General features: G+C 43.9%; 1 protein-coding gene across 3 annotated transcripts in view; it reads left to right on the forward strand.

Moving 5' to 3' along the window:
* Window positions 1-18,854, forward strand: part of LOC126982860 (relaxin receptor 2-like) — a 259,491-nt gene that overhangs the window by 123,387 nt on the left and 117,250 nt on the right. For all 3 annotated transcript variants that reach the window (XM_050835130.1, XM_050835131.1, XM_050835129.1), the window contains exons 12-15: window positions 1,420-1,491; window positions 2,928-2,999; window positions 4,285-4,377; window positions 7,217-7,284. In XM_050835130.1, the coding sequence (XP_050691087.1) occupies window positions 1,420-1,491; window positions 2,928-2,999; window positions 4,285-4,377; window positions 7,217-7,284 (305 nt within the window). The remainder of the gene's footprint in view (window positions 1-1,419; window positions 1,492-2,927; window positions 3,000-4,284; window positions 4,378-7,216; window positions 7,285-18,854) is intronic.

Below are 18,854 nucleotides of genomic sequence, written 5' to 3' on the forward strand. Positions count from 1 at the left end.
GGAGATGCCCTTTAACGTAGATAAGTGCCAGGTCCTCCATGTTGGAACAAGAAATAAGAAGTTCGATTACAAAATGCGCGACGTCAAACGCAAAAGCGTTCAATGCGTCAAGGACCTGGGTGTCAAAATCGCGTCAAACCTCAAATTCTCACAGCAATGCATCGATGCAGCAAATAAAGCGAACAGAATGTTGGGCTTCATTAAAAGAACCTTTATATTCAAGAATAAAGATGTAATACTTCCACTCTACAATAGTTTAGTCAGACCCCACTTGGAATATGCGGTACAGTTTTGGTCTTCCCACCATGTAAAGGACATTGTTAAATTAGAAGGTGTTTAGCGTAGGGCAACAAAAATGATGCCTTCCTTCCGCAACAATTCCTACGAAAAGAGGCTTTCCACCCTTAACATGTTCTCTCTTGAGAAATGTCGCCTCCGAGGAAAACTGATCGAATGCTTTAAAATACTTAATGGCTTCACGAATGTGGACAAATCAAAATTGTTCATGATCGATGACACTTTGCGAACGAGGAACAATGGCATAAAACTTAAATGTAGACAAGTAAATTCAGACGGCTCCAAATTTCTCTTCACCAACGTTGTAGTGCGAGAATGAAATAAGCTCCCACCTTCAGTGGTCCAGTGTAACATGATTGACTCCTTTAAACAAGCTTGACCGTCACTTCCTTGAACTTAACATTAACTAGAGTTGAAATGCAAAGTTTTGGAGCCATCTGATTAATGTAGAATATTTCCTTTAGTAGTTTGGACTTATCAAAGAGGAAAAGAGGTACGTAAAATAAATGAATGAAACATTTAGGAGTAAGCAACAAAAAGTCTTTTAGGTCATAAAGAAGTTGCTTAGGAGGAATAAGTGAGGGAGGGGAAGAAAGAGGAGTATGAATACGTGGAGGATTAAGGACAATAAAATAATGGTAAAAAGTTGTGGAGAAAATAACTATGAATGAAGTATATATATATATATATATATATATATATATATATATATATATATATATATATATATATATATATATATATATATATATATATTTATATATATATAGATATATATATATATATATATTTATATATATATATATATATATATATATATATAGTGTGGTTTGGAATAATAATTTTGATTACAGAAAAAAAACATTGAGATGAGGATGACGAGAAAGAAAATATATTTAAAAGAACCTAAGTAACAGCTTTACCAGTGAACCAGAGAAAAAATGGAAAATAGATCAAAATGAAGGAGAGAGATGGGTGGAATAATTGGTGGAGAGGTGAAGAAAACTAAAGAAAGGGAGGAGAGAATACAAAATGATAAAGATGAGGTAGAGAAATATCAAATGTTTACACACTGATGAAAAAATGATAAACCAAATACTATCTTTATTGTTTTCCTTTCAGTGAACTCAACTTTAACTTGATTCGACATCTTCGTGCAGACAGCTTCGTGGGACTGCACTCTCTCGCCAGCCTGTTAGTGTGTGTGTGTGTGTGTGTGTGTGGGGGGGGGGGGGGTTAGTAATTACCATTGTTATTTTTTGTTTTTATTTTTATTGTTCTTATCCTTTCTTTTCTTATTTTGTTGGTGTTGATTATTTTCTTCCTCTTACTTTTACCTTCGGTTCCACTAATTGAAGCTTCTTAAAGTGTTTCTCCGCTGACTTGATTCTCTTTCGCTTTCTCCTTTTTTTTCCTCAACCCTCCTCCTCCTTCTGTTTATCTTCCTCCTTTTCCTTCTCCTCCTTCCAGTATATTTGTTTTGTTCCGTCTTATTCTTTCATCGTCGTGTGCCTCCTAATTCATCACCTCCTTAGCGCTCTTTCACCCTCCTTGTCTCCTTTTTATTCTCTCCCTTCCTCCATCATCTCCTTTATCTACCGATTATCTATTCTTCCTTCTTCCCTTCCTCCAGTTACCTTTCCCGATAGACGGTATTACCTTCTCTATCACTTTACCAGGCATTTATCGTCTCTCTCTCTCTCTCTCTCTCTCTCTCTCTCTCTCTCTCTCTCTCTCTCTCTCTCTCTCTCTCTCTCTCTCTCTCTCTCTCTCTCTCTCTCTCTCTCTCTCTCTCTCTCTCTCTCTCTTTAAGGGCAGGTTTAAGGTTTAAGGACAGAACACCTAGTCTGGACCATGAGGTCTGTGTGGTCTGATTTTCTATGTAAATCTATGTCGATATCTCTCTCTGTCTCTCTCTGTCTACCTCTCTCTCTCTCTCTCTCTCTCTCTCTCTCTCTCTCTCTCTCTCTCTCTCTCTCTCTCTCTCTCTCTCTCTCTCTCTCTCTCTCTCTCTCTCTCTCTCTCTCTCTCTCTCTCTCTCTCTCTCTCTCTCTCTCTCTCTCTCTCTCTCTCTCTCTCTCTTTAAGGACAGGTTTAAGGTTTAAGGACAGAACACCTAGTCTGGACCATGGGATCTGTGTGGTCTGATTTTCTATGTAAATCTATGTCGATATCTCTCTCTGTCTCTCTCTGTCTACCTGGCTCTCTCTCTGTCACACTCTCTCTCTCTCTCTCTCTCTCTCTCTCTCTCTCTCTCTCTCTCTCTCTCTCTCTCTCTCTCTCTCTCTCTCTCTCTCTCTCTCTCTCTCTCTCTCTCTCTCTCTCTCTCTCTCTCTCTCTCTCTCTCTCTCTCTCTCTCTCTCTCTCTCTCCTTTCTATATCCACCCCCTCAGTCACTCTTCTCTATCTTCACCCTTCTGTCCTTCTCACACTTGCCTTTCTACCCCCTTTCTCTTCACCTCCTTCCCACATTTTTATCCCCATGCTCCTTCCCTTTTTCCCGTACTTTCAGCCTTATGTTCTCCATTTCACACCCTGCTCTCCAGCCTTCCTATCTTGATCCTGCCCATTCCTCCCTTTCTCTCGTGTCTTAAGCCTTCGCCTCACCTCACATCCCTCCTTCCCCGCAGTAACTTGGACAACAACCCGCTGCTCACCGTCCACACCTCCACCTTCAGGCCTCTCGTCAACCTCGTCACCCTGTGAGTATATCCTTGCAAACAGGTGTACAGGAGGCGCCAGGTATTTCGCGACAGGGGTGTTTGAAAACAGGGGTGTCGGAACAGATGTCTGGACGGCTTGTGTGTCATTATAAGTGTGAGGTAGGAATGTGACCTGTGTGGAAGGGCTGATGTCTCGTGATGGGTGTTGTGTGGTTCATGTGTATAGTGACAAGTGTGTTATGACAGGTGTGTGGGTAGTATGTATTGTCGCCGTAAGTGTGTGAGGCAGAAACGTCGTGACGTCGGGTGTGTAGTCTCAGGTGTGTTGAAGGGCAGAACAGATGATATGACAGGTGTGTGGGAGGGTAGGTATGTCATGAGAAGTAGGCGTGCCATGACAGGTGTGTGGAAGGACATAAGTTTTTTGGGGTGTATGTGTTGGAGGTATGTGGATGATATGGTCGGGAGATATGCAGTGACCAATGTATAGACTGTATAGTTAAGTTGCAATGTGTGATCAGATAAACCATTTCATTTCTATGTACTTGCATCTACTTATCTATGGCATTAGCTAGGTGAGAGATCAGGTGTGGTGGTGAGTAATAGTAGGAGGGAAGGGCAGGTGTGTTGTGGTAATGCATACATGGAAAGTTGGTATAAGGGGCCTGAGGTATAAGCTGTCGAGGTTTGGATGTTGTGGAGAGCAGGTGTGTATTGACAAGCGTGCAGTGGGGCTGAGAGAAGTGTAGGGGGAAGGGGGAGTACGAATGGACATGCAAGTTGCTGGGAGAGATGTAAAAAATCTTGTTGCTCAGGAGGTAGAAAGTATAAGTAAAAAGCCAAGCGGTAGTCGGTTACTTACTCACCAACTGACTGTAAAATGATAGTCACTGAGTCAAGAGGACATAACACGCTCGCCCACATGCCCCCCCCCCCCCCCCACACACACACACGGTGCACTACTCTTATTTGTCCTCGGCACTTTCCTTCTAATACCTGTTTTCCCATTCAGCTTACATATTTTTCTATCATCCACATTTTTCCTCTCCACAGCTCTCATTTTTTCTCCCACACTTTCTCCTTCATTTCCACACCTTCTTACTCTCTTCATATACCCGTTACTACCATTCCACAACCTTCTTTCCTTCCCCTCACCTCGTTCCTCTATCCCATACCTGTCCTAACCCTCCCACACCTGACAGTCTTTATTCTAAGCCTTCCACACCTTCCCTTCCCAACATCTTTTCTTACCCTTCCACACCCTCCCTTCCACATATAACACTTCCACACCCTGTCTTTCATTCACCTGTTCTCGTCTCCCCAGGTGGATGGACAACCTTGAGCTGAGTTCGGAGCTACTGGCCAACATCTCCACTGATCTCCACCACGAGTCCCGCACCGCCAACCTCACCCACGTGTAAGTGGAGACAAATAGATGGGTGTGGACAGGAAGTGCTCGCCAATTCCTATTAGTACATAAAAAAGCACTTACCAAACAGTGAGTTGCGGTCTAAAAACGATCAATTGTTAATATAGAAAGTGTCCTCAACTTGATATTTTTTTATACCTCCTTAACTATCCAGATTTTAAATGAGTTGTAATTGTACATGCCGGACCCTCCGAGTGGGCAGCTCCCAGTTGTTGGGTTACTGGTGGCGGATGCTCATCCAATCACTGACGAAAGCCCACCCTCTCTTCACGTGGTCAGAGAGGGTGTGGCAAAGTTGAGGGGTGGAAAGGCACCTGGTATTTGTAACATCAGCTTCCTTGAGGTTGGGCGTTCTGTATCGTCTCTGCCAGTTCTTCTCGCCTTCACAGATGCTATCCATATACAGGGGCCTTGTCCGTCCTCGTATGGAGTATGCATCTCATGTGTGTGTTTGGGGGGGCTCCACACACACAGCTCTTCTAGACAGAGTGGAGTCAAAGGCAATTCGTCTCATCAACTCTCTTCCTCCTACTAGCAGTTTTTTACCTCTTAAATTTCGCCCCAATGTTGCATCTCTTTATATATTCTATCAATATTTTCATGGTGACTGCTCTTATGAACTTGCTAACTGTGTGCTTCCACCCCTCCCTATACTGTCCAAACCCCTTATGCAAGAGTTAACCAGCTTCTTCATTCTTTCATCCCCTTCACTTGTAAACTCTGGAACAGCCTTCCTTCGTCTGTATTTCCTCCTGCCAATGACTTGATGTCTTTCAAGAGGAGAGTACCAAGACACCTCTCCACCCGAAATTGACCTTTCTTTTTGTTACTCTTTCTTTTATCTTTTATAGGAGTAAAATTTACCTGGCTTTTTTTCACCCTACACCTTTTTGCCCTTGAGCTGCTTTCTTTCCTGTATAAAAGAAAGAAAAAAATCAGTGCAGAACTGCTCAAAGTCGGAGGTGAGGCCATGATCCGCGTGTTGTATGGGTCTTGCTGAACAGTCTGGGTTCAAGCCTGGTAAGTCGACAACTGACCGTATCCTAGTGCTTCGCGCACTGGTGGGACGCCGACGTGAGTTTCGGCAGGGGATGCTTGCAACCTATTTCGATCTCAAGAAGGCTTTGAATTTAGAGCATCGCGAGACACTGTGGGATCTTCTGCGACTCCGTGGAATTTCTGCAAGGACTATTGGCTTGTTGATTGGCCCGCATTCTGGGAATGAGAGTGCTGTAAAGTGTGGGGGGCTATCCAGTTTCTTTCCCGTGAACGCGGGAGTGAGGCAGGGCTGTGTTCTTGCCCCATTGCTTTTCAACACTTGTATGAAATGGGCAGTAGGCAGATTTGTAGCTCACAGTCATTGTGGAACATCTATCGGCAATACCCGAGGTACTGACCTTATTTTTGCCGATAGTGCAGTAATCATTGCGGAGTCGTTGAAGGTTCTGGTGATATCTCTCGAGTCACTGCACGAGGAGGCGAAGCCCTTGGGACTTCAGGTCTCCTGGGCCAATACCAAGGTACAATTGTTTTGAGGCTTGCTAGATTAATCAGTACAGTCTGTTCATGCATATTGCGAGGACATACAGATATCGGAAAATTTCACATACCTTGGTGGCGTACTTCAGAACAACGGTGAGTCTGACCAGGAAGTTTTACGGTGAATTGGCTCGGCCGATGGTGTTATGGACTCTCTCAGCACAGGTATATGACGTTGTCGATACCTGTGTAGAAGGACAAAGATTCGAATCTTCAAGTCCCTTGCGCTCCCCTGCGTATCGGGTTGTCTCTGTAAGAGATACTCTTGAGTGGTGGAGGTCTAGCGGACGTCCACAGAGTTCATGACTTAATCAAGTCGATAGATTGGAAGGGGGCGTGCATGGAGACTTTCTCGGAGGAATCCCCAGACTTGGCATCGTTGGGTGGGCGAGGGGCGCGCCCCCCGGCTTATGCCCCCACTGACTGATTGACTGACTAATTGGAATGTTGCTTACAAATTAGCAAGCAAACAGTGCGTGAATAACTGAACAAGAGGAGTAGCAGTAGTGTGGCGGGATATAGGCCCAGATGAGGATAAGGAACTGGAATAGCAGGGAACAGAAGTTGGGTTAGAGAAACATGGATAGGGAGAGGGGTTTTTGAAAAACTGGATGAACGGAAAAAAGAGAGGACAGAGAATAGGGAACGTGAAAGGACTGAGAGGAGAAGGACGAGAATCGGATAAAGAATGGAGTGAATGAGGAAGAAGGGTTATGAGGGGGGCGAATGGAGAACTGGTTGCACGGAAAGAAGGAAGTAAGAATATGGGACGCAAAATGACTGACTGCGGGACACAGTGTATTAGGGAACAGTGACTGTATTATTAGAAAATAGGCAGACTGCGAATATGGGAGAGAGATTACGTAGAGTGGATTCGGGGGGAAAAGGAGGAACAAATAGGGAATGGCGAAGGGGAAATAAAAGGGAGAAGGGAGAGAAGTATGTTAAAAACTGGAGAGAGAGAGAGAGAGAGAGAGAGAGAGAGAGAGAGAGAGAGAGAGAGAGAGAGAGAGCGCTACTGCTGGCATTTTATTCATTTACTTCGGGAAGATTAATTTTCTCTGGTTGAATTATGTCTCCCCACAACGACCACTCTCTCTCCATTTTCTCTTTACTATCCAGCATTTTCTCCTCTTGTTCTCTGCCACCTTCCTGTGTTACATTTTCATTTCCATAATTTCTGTGTCCGTCCCACGCTGCGACTGGTCCTTACAATGCCTGAACAAGAGCCACACACTCTATACACACTCCGCACACCTCACTAATACCACACTCTCCTCCCCGGCAGTTTCTTCAAGAGGTTCAGGCACTGCAGCTACTTCCTCGACGTGCCCGACTGTAGCCCCAAGACCGACGGTAAGTGGCTCCCTCCGGCTCGCCTGAACTTTACCTACAACACCCACCTTTCCTTTTAATTGCTTCCTCCTGCTCATTTATCACTCACCTCCTGCTCCCGTTGCTCATCGCTCACAGTAGGTGGCTCCTTCATGCTCTCCTGTCCCCTCACCTGCACCTCCCTCGCCTGTCTAAAGGTTCTGCCGCACGCCTTTGCTTACCTTCTCCTGACCTGCTTCCTACTAGCCTGCCTCAATTTGTTCCTCATTCATTCCATATTCCTTCACTCTTGTAAATTACTTGCTGTTTAATTTTCTCTCTTCTTTTACTGTGCCTCCTCTTTCTTTCCCATTCTACTCCATTCCTTTCTTTTCTGACTTCAAATTATACCCATGTAATTTTCGATTTTACCTCCTAGATTCATATCGTTTCACCAACCTCCTCTTTCTTTCCCTCTAACTCTCCTCCTCCGCCTCCTCCTCCTCCTCCTCCTCCTCCTCCTCCTCCTCCTCCGCCTTCTTCTTCTTCTTCTTCTTCTTCTTCTCCTCCTCCTCCTCCTCCTCCTCCTCCTCCTCCTAGCACCCCATTTATCCTTTGGCTCACATTCACCGCTAAATTTCAATCCCCTTGCCAATCCGTCGCCTTCTTTGACCACGGCGGATTGACCTATACGTGTCCCCGTGATTGCTTCACCCAAACGTGTAGCACGACCCTAATCACAGGTAGGCTGCCGCAGGTCACAGGTGAGACGACGATAGGCTCATTTTGTGATTGTCAAGTCCCCCTCAGATTACATGGCTTCAAACGGATCACTTACACCATTTACTCACTCATCCACGCACTGTCCCAATCACTCAAGGATAAGCACAAACCGGCCAATAACACATTTCTCCATCCATTGTTTTTCAGTTACTCATCCACAAACTCAGAAAGATACACAAGAGCCAGTTACTTACCCAACAACACCCATTCATTCATACACTCACTCATTCACTCGTATACGAATATTCAGCGAGCCTTCAGAGAGCTTTTTTTTTTTTTTTTTTTTTACAGTATAGGAAAAAAGGCTCGCTAAGCGCAGCTCCTCCAAAAGCAAATTCTCTTTCTCTCGGATAATAGTCTTATTCTCTTTTGTCAATTTGGTGATGACTTTACCGTAAGTGGTCATCTTTGTTGCCAGATCGCGATTTCGGGTTTCTTAACCCTTCTTCAGTGGCTTGAAGTGTTCGGTGGAGGAGGAGTTTTCTGCTCGCTGGTGGAGAGAGAATGGCTGCCGGGTGCCCGGTATTTAAGGCGTGTCGTCTCCCTCCCCGTGTTGCGCACCGGCTGCTGATTGGTTAGGCTGGTGCGCAGCACTCCTGCGCATACTCGGGAGAGCCTGTAGATCTAGGGCCTGCTTGTTTAAGTTGGGCTCCATTTCTTTTATGTTGAGTGCTTCTAGAATCGGGAGGCGTCGTTCGTCGGGGCATCTTGCGATTATGTCTGTGTTTTCTTCTAAAATTTTCCTTGTTAGCACTGTATTGTGTTTCTGTAGTAGGTGTTGGCGCGGGGCTCCGGATGTCAAGTGGTAGCTCATTCGCCTGCTCAGCTTCATCGTTGTCATGCCGATGTAGGTTGAGGGGAGGGCTTCGCAGATCCCTCGTTTATAAATAAACCTATAAACGACATGGGACTCCTGTGTAGGCGGCTTTTCTTCTTGGGGGCTGTTTCTCATAATTAGGTGGCTTGTTTTCTTGCTCTTGTAGTATATGACGATGTTGAGTTTCATCTCGGGGTTTGTTGGTGTGACGTTTCTTCTTATGATTTGTTTCATTATTCTTTCATCTTCTTTTTAGGCAGTAGAGAAGTTTGATTTGTAGTAAATATTGATGTTATTATTCTCCTCGGTTGTGTTGTTGGTTGCAGCGTGCCATTGATCCATTATTTTCTTGGTTTGCCTGTAGATGTCTGCTTTGTCAAAACCGTTGTTGAGTAGTACCTGGGTAGACCGATCTATTTCATGGTGGACTTGCTGCCAGTTACTACAGTGGGTGAGTGCTCTCCGGATGTAGGCCCCTATGGTGGAGTCTTTGTAGCGTTTAGGGCACTCGCTCCTTCCATTGAGACAGTGACCTGGGTTAGTAGCCTTCACGTAGACAGCAGTGTTGAAGGCGTCTTGATCTTTATTATAATTATTATTATTATTATTATTATTATTGTTAATATTATTATTATTATTATTATTATTATTATTATTATTATTATTATTATTATTATTACTATTATTATCATTATCATTATCAATATTATTATTATTATTATTATTATTATTATTATTATTATTATTATTATTATTATTATTATTATTATAATTCATATCATTATTATAATTATTATTATTATTATTATTATTATTATTATTATTATTATTATTATTATTATTATTATTAATATAATTATTATTATAATAAGGTACCAAAGCCTCCCTCTAGGGTGCAGACACAACAAATTAAACCCCGCAAAATACCAATCAGTACTGGTAAAAAGCAAAGGCAACGAATAGTTAAGCAACTGGCCAGTCAAAGCCAAAAGGAGGAAAAATAAATTTACTGTTCCAAAAAGACATTCACACGAGACTTAAATGTAGAAATGTCTGCAGAAAGGACAATCTCATTAGGTAACTGATTCCATAAATTTGTCAACGACGGAAGAAAACATCGTGAGTATTGTGTCGTACAAAAATTCATAGGATTAAACGCAAGATCGTTTTGACTAAGAGCAGGAGTAAAAGGATCAGTCAAAATTGATATTTTTGCATTTTCTTTTTTATCTGGACTCATACTATGGGAAAATGGAGGAGGCCAATTTTTTCTACCTCTGGACCTCTTTGGGGGAAATTTTTTCGGGGGGGATGGAACCGAAAATACAACTACCTCCATCAATAATGAACCGATCTTTATGATCTTGGTATCGTTTTGAGAGTTTTGATGATGGTAAATCCATTTTTCATACTTTCAGGCTGATTGAATATGATTTTGACCAATGAATGGCGTAGGAGTGACGTAAATGAGGCCTGACCAATGGATATTGTTACAGTATAAAACCACTCTAAGTAATATCACATTTTTAGGGTTTATAGTAAAAAAATCGGAATATATGAGTTCATAGTATCTGATAAATTAGATATTATAAACATCATGAGGTATTCGACAGTGTTTTTAAAGCATCGGTAAAAAATCGGTAAATACTACGATTTTGAAAAGGGCGAATATTGCATCATATATTTCCAGAATGCATCATAATAATTCATCATACTCAAATAAAATATACTGAATGAAAACACTGAACGGACTTATTAATTCCACACCATTCATTAATATAATTCTGATAAAATAAGTTTAGTTCCTGACCTGAAGAACAAAGTGCTTTGTGACGTCATGACTGCATTTTTATGCAGTCATGACATACAGCTACACTGCCAATACCGACAGCCAGAAAAATAAAAATATTAGCCAAATCTAGCTGGAGATGCATATGTTGTGACATAATTGATTTACTGCATTTTCATTTTTATGAGATAAATTAACAGTTAGAAAAAATGCTATACAAAAATCATAACTGGTCAGATGCAGTTTGTGACTAAAACAGGAAACTGCTGCAAATAAATACAACTGATCAGCAAAATAATAAAGCAATATCACCAATACTGTGGTCAAGCAACCTCTACTCTGTTCCCTCCTACTATCTCTATCCTAAATTTCAATCCAAAGCTGGATGTTGCGCCTACGTGCGCAACGACATCACTTGCTCTCGTGCCCACGACCTTGATTCTTCTGAATTTTCCACCATCCGGCTACGACTTCATTGTCATTCTATTACTAAATACATCTGTGCTGTTTATCTCTCACCTAACTCTACTAACTATGTAAAAATCTTTGACTGTTTGAATTCTAAAGTGGAGCACATCTTGACTCACTCTCCTTTCGTTGAAATCTCCATCTTTGGAGATTTGAATGTTCACCACCAGCTTTGGCTTTCATCCTCTTTCACTGACCAGCCTGGTGAACGAGCCTACAACCTTGCTCCCCTCAACGACCTAGAGCAGTTGCTTCAGCACCCTACACGTATTCCCAACTGTTTTGGAGACAGGCCCAACATTCTAGACCTCTTCCTTATCTCTAATCCTTCTACTTCCTCTGTCAAACTGTTCTCTCCGTTGGGCTCCTCAGATCATAACCTTATTTCTGTTTCCTGTCCTATCGCTTCTGTACATCCTCTGGACCCACCGAAGAGGCGATGCTTCTGGCATTTGCTTCAGCTCGGTGGGACGACCTGAGGATGTACTTTTCCGATTTCCCGTGGAATGATTACTGCTTCCAGGAGAGAGACCCCTCTGTGTGTGCCCAGCGCATCTCAGAGGTAATTGTCTCTGGAATGGAGGCATACATTCCATGTTCTTTCTCTACTCCTCATGCTAAAAAGCCTTGGTTGAATCATGCTTGTTCTCGTGCTATTAAAGATAGAGAGGCAGGTCACAAAGGGTTCCAGAGCCTTCGAACTCCCGCTAACTGTGGCCTTTACATTTCAGCCCGGAATCGTGCCAAATCTATTATCCGACTTACCAAAACTTCTTTTATCAATGGAAAATGTCAACACCTTGCTTCTTCTAATTCTTCCCGTGACTTTTGGCATCTAGCCAAAAATATCTCCTCCAATTTCACTTCTTCCTCTTTCAAAAGCACCTTTCCACCTCTAACCTTCTATCTGATCACCAGTATAGGCTCCGCAAGGGGCGTTCTACTGGCGATCTTCTTGTTCTCTTAGCTGACTCTTGGTCATCTTCTCTTAGCCGTTTCGGTGAAACTTTCTCTGTTGCGCTAGACATATCGAAAGCCTTCGATAGAGTCTGGCACAAGTCTTTGCTTTCCAAACTGCCCTCTTTCGGATTCTATCCCTCTCTCTGTTCCTTTATCTCCAGTTTCCTTTCCGGCCGTTCTATCTCTGCGGTGGTAGACGGTCACTGTTCTTCCCCTAAACCTATCAACAGTGGTGTTCCACAGGGCTCTGTCCTATCGCCCACTCTCTTCCTGTTATTCATCAGTGATCTTTCCCGGTATGCGGGTGAAGTGTTTTCATCTCAGGGAACTAGACGTCCCTGTCCTGCATAGTCTCAGGTCACCCTTGGACAAGGTGTAATACCTGATCTGTCTCCCGTGCCAGGGTCACGGTGAAGCCTCAGGGCAGCAGCAGTAGTGGATTGGACTGCAGGCAGAGGATCTCTTTATGAGACAATGGCTGCAGTTCCAGGGTCCTAGTCAGCTGGACCGTGCCTAATTATTTAGGCCTGCGGTGTAGAGGAGTGTGGCGACCTCTACACTAAAAAGCCTCCCTGGGAACCAGTTGTCGGTGTGAGCTCCCCGTCCCTCCCCTCTAACGACGGTACTCCCATCCCTATTCTGCATAACAGTTGGTTCTTGTTTTCTCCTGAAAGAGATGTCTTCCGTGGGCCATTTGAGGTTGTACTTCCCGGCTTCTAGGTGGAGTTTCTGCGGGGTTTTCTTATACTCAAGGAATATTTCAGCTTTTTGGTCTCTCAGGAAGGGCGTCTGATACTCTCTAGAGTTGGTGGAGAGCACCTGGTGACAGGTGCCACTGGCCAGGTCTCGAAAGGGTCGCAGAGTTGGGTTAGACGTTTCCTCTCCTCCCTTGCCAGCTCTGCTCTGTGTGACTACGCCGGCCCCGTTCTATGAGACAGAACTTTGAGGACAATAGCTGAAAAGCGCCGGGTTGTGAAAGTGTCTCTCGTGACCGAGGCTCACGACAAGCGATTGGTCTTTGAGGCGTTTTCAAGACCCTGTAGGAGCGAACTCCCAGTGTTAGAGGCATCTAACACAGCAGTATCTAATTTCCATGCTCAATCTTTATCCAATTCAATTTATGGTCACACTTTAAGTTATTTCGAAAGCGCTTTTAATATTTGCCCAAACTGTTAACTCGCCTAAATTTCTAACAATGCCTTCGAACCTTAAGTGTGACGTCTGTCCCGGACGATTTGCTGCTCAGTACTTCCAGCTGAGTAGAACTTGCCGCCTCTGCGTTCAAAGATTACAACTTCAGAAGGCTGTGACTGAATGGAAAGTCAAACCTAATGATCTTGATAAGAAATTCGAAGCCCTTCAGGAATTTGTTGCAAGAAATGTGGCAGTGACTCCACCATCGATGGTGGAGAGGCCCTCCACCGAGACTATGCCCTCTCCAGACGAATCTCCTGCCTCACGGGTTGACTCCCAGCCTGCCTCACAGGCTAAACCCCAGTCTGCCTCACAGGCTAAACCCCAGCCTGCATCACAGGCTAACCCCCAGCTTGCCTCACAGGCTAACCCCCAGCCTGCCTCACAGGCTAACCCCCAGCCTGCCTCACAGGCTAACCCCCAGCCTGCCTCACAGGCTAACCCCCAGCCTGCCTCACAGGACAACCGCCAGCCTGCCTCACAGGCTGACCCCCAGCCTGCCTCACAGGGTAACCCCCCAGCCTGCTTCACAGGCTAACTCCCAGCCTGCCTCACAGGACACAGGACGCTTCTCTTCCTGCTTCACAGGACGTCGGGTTCCAACCTGTAAGGAATGAAGCCAAACCGAAGCAGGCAACCAAGGATTTACTGACCCCCACTACCTTCAATAGGTTTCAGGTGCTTACAGACACCATGGGGGATGAGTTTGAGACTCGCCTAGTTGGGGACTCCATGGTGCGTGGCCAGCTGGTTGAGTTCTGTGGTCGTTCATCAAACGGCCGCAGAAAACCTAGCTGCTATCCAGGTGCCAGACTGGACGACATCACGCAGCGTGCGATGATGTCACGAGAAATTCCGACCGAAACACCCTCTGTCATTCACGCGGGGACAGATGACGTAAAGACAACCCGTTCTGAGGAACTGCTTGAGAAATACCGCCGCATGATCAAGCAGTATAAACGTAAAACGGATGCCAAGTAACATCATAATCTCAGGAATCCTCCCGAGGGTCGGTGCCGAATCTATCTTTTACAGTAAGGCCTTCAGCACAAACAACAGACTTCAGTCCCTTTGCTCACAAGAAAACGTCCAGTTTGCTAACTTGTGGAACAGTTTTTACTACGATTCAGACTTGTTCCTTGCTGATGGCATCCAGTTAAGCCCTGTTGGAGCAGTCCGTTTCGGGAGGCTGCTCTGTGACCAAGTGGCTCTTCGAAAGCCAAAAAACGCGAAGGAGAGAACACCAGCAGCTCCACCGTAAGGGAGCACTCAACCTGCGAAACCCCCGACTCGAATCACATTAAAGCTTGCTATATAAAGGTTCGTAGCCTACGTAACAAATTTGAAAACTTAGAAGTCCTCGCAGCTACAAATCAGTATCACATCATCGGAGTCACAGAATCTTGGATAGACACTTCAAATAGAGATTTCATTGCGGAATATAGATTACCGGGTTATACCATCTTTAGTCATGAAAGAGAGAACAGACAGGGTGGAGGCGTTATCTTTTATATCCACAACTCTCTCCATCCAGTTTCCGTGAAAACAGATATCATAACCAATGTAGACACGGTCTTCATTGAAATTAAAAATAAATCTCGTAAAATAGTAATTGGGTTATCTATAGACCGCCAGGGCAGACTCTTGATATCGACCACGCATTAAGTGAATTATTATTAGAAACAAGTAGCAGTTGCAAGGCAGTAATTGTTGGGGACTTTAACTTGCCAGTGAAAAGATGGGGTGAACCGTTAAAGTGTCATACAGGGCTCGACCTGTACACAAATTTACTAGAAAGTGATTTACATCAACACGTTCAAGAACCGACTCGGGAAAACAATATACGTGACCTTATCTTTTCAACGACAGCTGATCTAGTTAACGAAGTAAATGTTGGTCCAATTTTTTGTTCTAGTGATCACCGAACAATCACATGCAGCATCAATATGAAAGAAAGTAAAGTAACTCCTAGTAAAGAAAAAGTGCCTGATTATCAGAGCTAATTTCGTAAGACTCCGATTAATTCTAAAGAATTCTGACTGGACTGAAATCTCGGCGGAATCAGATATTGATAAATCTTGGGGAGCCTTCACCACAATATTGAACAATGCCATAAGCATATGCGTACCCTATCGTAAACGACGTTCAGCTTTTAAGAAGAAACCCAAATGGTGGAATAACGAAATTCAAAATAGCCTATCTCTTAAAAAACGTGTATACAGTAGATACATATCAACTCAGAGTGATGCTGACAAACTAGAGTTGGACAGAATTCGCCGCGAAACCAAGAAATTAATAAAACGAAGCAAGAAAAATCTTGAAGAATATATGGCGGAAATGAGTAAATCTAATCCTAAAGAATTTTTTAGGTATGTAAATAATAAAAAGTCACTCACTTGTGGTATCGGACCGCTTGTTAATGATAATGGTAACCACACGAACGATGAAAATGAAATGGCTGCAATCCTAGTTAACTTTTTCGCATCCGTATTTACCGACGTAGATTGTTTATCACCTCAACCGCCGGAGTTTAGAAGGACCGAAAATATGTTAAGTGGCGTGCTTATCGTAGAAAGTGACATTTTACGCACAATTGAAAAGATTAAAGTAAGCAAAGCTCCTGGTCCAGACAAAATTACCCCTAGGGTCTTAAAAGAAATCAAACATCAAATTTGTAAACCGCTCTCTATCATATTCAATAAATCTTTAACAGCCGGAAAAGTTCCGTCGGATTGGAAACTAACAAATGTCACATCAATTTTCAAAAAGGGGGACAAGTCTCATCCAGGAAACTATCGACCAATTAGCCTGACATCGATTGTTTGTAAGTTAATGGAGACTATCATTCGCGACAATATGGTGAAATTCTTCGAAGAAAATAATATAATAAATAATTCGCAACATGGCTTCCGTAGTAAACGTTCGTGTTTAACTAACTTTGTTGATTTTTTTCATTATATTTTTGAGGTGTTCGATGAAAGCAGATCAGTAGATATCATATATCTGGATTTTCAAAAGGCATTTGATAAGGTCCCCCACCAACGATTGTTCAACAAACTACTGGCGCACGGTATCTCGGGAAACGTTCACAATTGGCTTGCGGACTGGCTCTCTGAGCGGAAACAGAGAGTAGTTCTAAACGGTGTTACATCTAACTGGAGTAGGTAGTAGGCTGGAGTAGGTAGGAAGACACCTACCGACCGGGCGCAAGCCACTCCCGGTGAGGTATATATGGGAGGTGAGAAGGGAGCTGAAGCCCTCCAAAGACCCTTCCCATGTCCTCACTAACCGTTTCCCTATTGTCTCACCAACACCGGAGAGTAGTTCAGCATGCTCTCTAAAGACAGATCCTCTCTTTATCCACACCACACTACATTCACACAACATATACACCTTTTCCCAAAATTAAAATTTCAAAATGGCGCACATACACCAAGCCTCGGAGTCCCCGACTGGGGGGGGGACCACAAATTCCCCCAGGGAGGACTCCCCTTCTGGCTGCCGACCCGAGAGGTGTCTTGATAACTCCTCGAACCTCTTTCTTCTCAATTTCTGCAACATTCGCGGTCTTCGCTCTAATTTTCATTCTGTGGAACATCATCTCTCCTCCTCTAAACCTCACCTTCTCTTCCTTACCGAAACACAGGTTTCTGAGGCTGCTGACAATCTCTCTCTGTTCCTCCTACTATCTCTATCCTAAATTTCAATCCAAAGCTGGATGTTGCGCCTACGTGCGCAACGACATCACTTGCTCTCGTGCCCACGACCTTGACTCTTCTGAATTTTCCACCATCTGGTTAAGACTTCACTGTCATTCTATTACTAAATACATCTGTGCTGTTTATCTCTCACCAAACTCTACCAACTATGTAAAATTCTTTGACTCTTTGAACTCTAAGGTAGAGCACATCTTGACCCACTCTCCTTTCGCTGCAATCTCCATCCTTGGAGATTTCAATGTTCACCACCAGCTTTGGCTTTCATCCTCTTTCACTGACCATCCTGGTGAACAAGCCTACAACTTTGCTCTCCTCAACGAACTAGAGCAGTTGGTCCAGCACCCTACACGTATTCCCGACCGTCTTGGAGATCGGCCCAACATTCTAGACCTCTTCCTTACCTCAAACCCTTCTGCTTATTCTGTCAAACTGTTCTCTCCGTTGGGCTCCTCCGATCACAATCTTATTTCTGCATCCTGTCCTATCGCTCCTGTACACCCTCTGGACCCACCGAAGGCGATGCTTCTGGCATTTTGCTTCAGCTCGGTGGGACGACCTGAGGATGTACTTTTCCGATTTCCCGTGGAATGATTATTGCTTCCATGATAGAGACCCCTCTGTGTGTGCTCAGTGCATCACAGAGGTGATTGTCTCTGGAATGGAGGCATACATTCCTCGTTCTTTCTCTACTCCTCACGCAAAAAAGCCTTGGTTTAATCACGCTTGTTCTCGTGCTGTCAATGATAGAGAGGTAGCTCACAAAAGGTACCAGAGCCTTCAAACTAATGCTAATTATGAACTTTACATTTCTGCTCGAAATCGTGCCAAATCTATTCTCCGACTAACCAAAAATTCTTTCATTAATAGAAAATGTCAAAACCTTGCTTTCTCTAACTCTTCCCGTGACTTCTGGCATCTAGCCAAAAACATCTCCTCACACTTCACTTCTTCATCTTTCCCTCCACTCCTCAGTCCTGACGGCAACACTGCCGTCTCATCTATCTCTAAGGCTGAACTCTTCTCTCAAACTTTTCTAAAACTCCACTCTGGACGATTCTGGGCATATTCCTCCTACTCCTCCCCCCTCTGACTCCTTTATGCCTGTTATAAAGATTCTTCAAAATGATGTTTTCTATGCCCTCTCTGGCCTCAATCCTCAGAAGGCTTATGGACCTGATGGAGTGCCTCCTATTGTCCTTAAAAACTGTGCCTCCGTGCTGTCACCCTGCCTGGTCAAACTCTTTCGCCTCTGCCTGTCAACATCTACCTTTCCTTCTTGCTGGAGGTATGCCTTCATACAGCCTGTGCCTAAGAAGGGTGACCGCTCCAATCCCTCAAACTACCGTCCTATTGCTTTACTTTCTTGTCTATCTAAAGCTTTTGAATCAATCGTTAACCGGAAGATTCAAAAGCACCTTTCCACTTCTGACCTTCTATCTGATCGCCAGTATGGGTTCCGCAAGGGGCGTTCTACTGGTGATCTCCTAGCCTTCTTAACTGACTCTTGGTCATCCTCTCTTAGCCGTTTCGGTGAAACTTTTGCTATTGCGCTGGACATATCAAAAGCTTTTGATAGGGTCTGGCACAAATCTTTGCTTTCTAAACTACCCTCCTACGGTTTCTATCCTTCTCTCTGTACCTTTATCTCCAGTTTCCTTTCTGACCGTTCTATTTCTGCCGTGGTAGACGGTCACTGTTCTTCTCCTAAATCTATTAACAGTGGTGTCCCACAGGGTTCTGTCCTATCTCCCACTCTTTTTCTGTTGTTCATTGATGATCTTCTTTCCAAAACGAACTGTCCTATCCATTCCTACGCCGATGATTCCACTCTGCATTATTCAACTTCTTTTAATAGAAGACCCACCCTTCAGGAACTTAATGA

The sequence above is a fragment of the Eriocheir sinensis genome, chromosome 52 (assembly GCF_024679095.1).
Source record: "Eriocheir sinensis breed Jianghai 21 chromosome 52, ASM2467909v1, whole genome shotgun sequence".
NCBI classification, from domain to species: Eukaryota; Metazoa; Arthropoda; class Malacostraca; order Decapoda; family Varunidae; genus Eriocheir; species Eriocheir sinensis.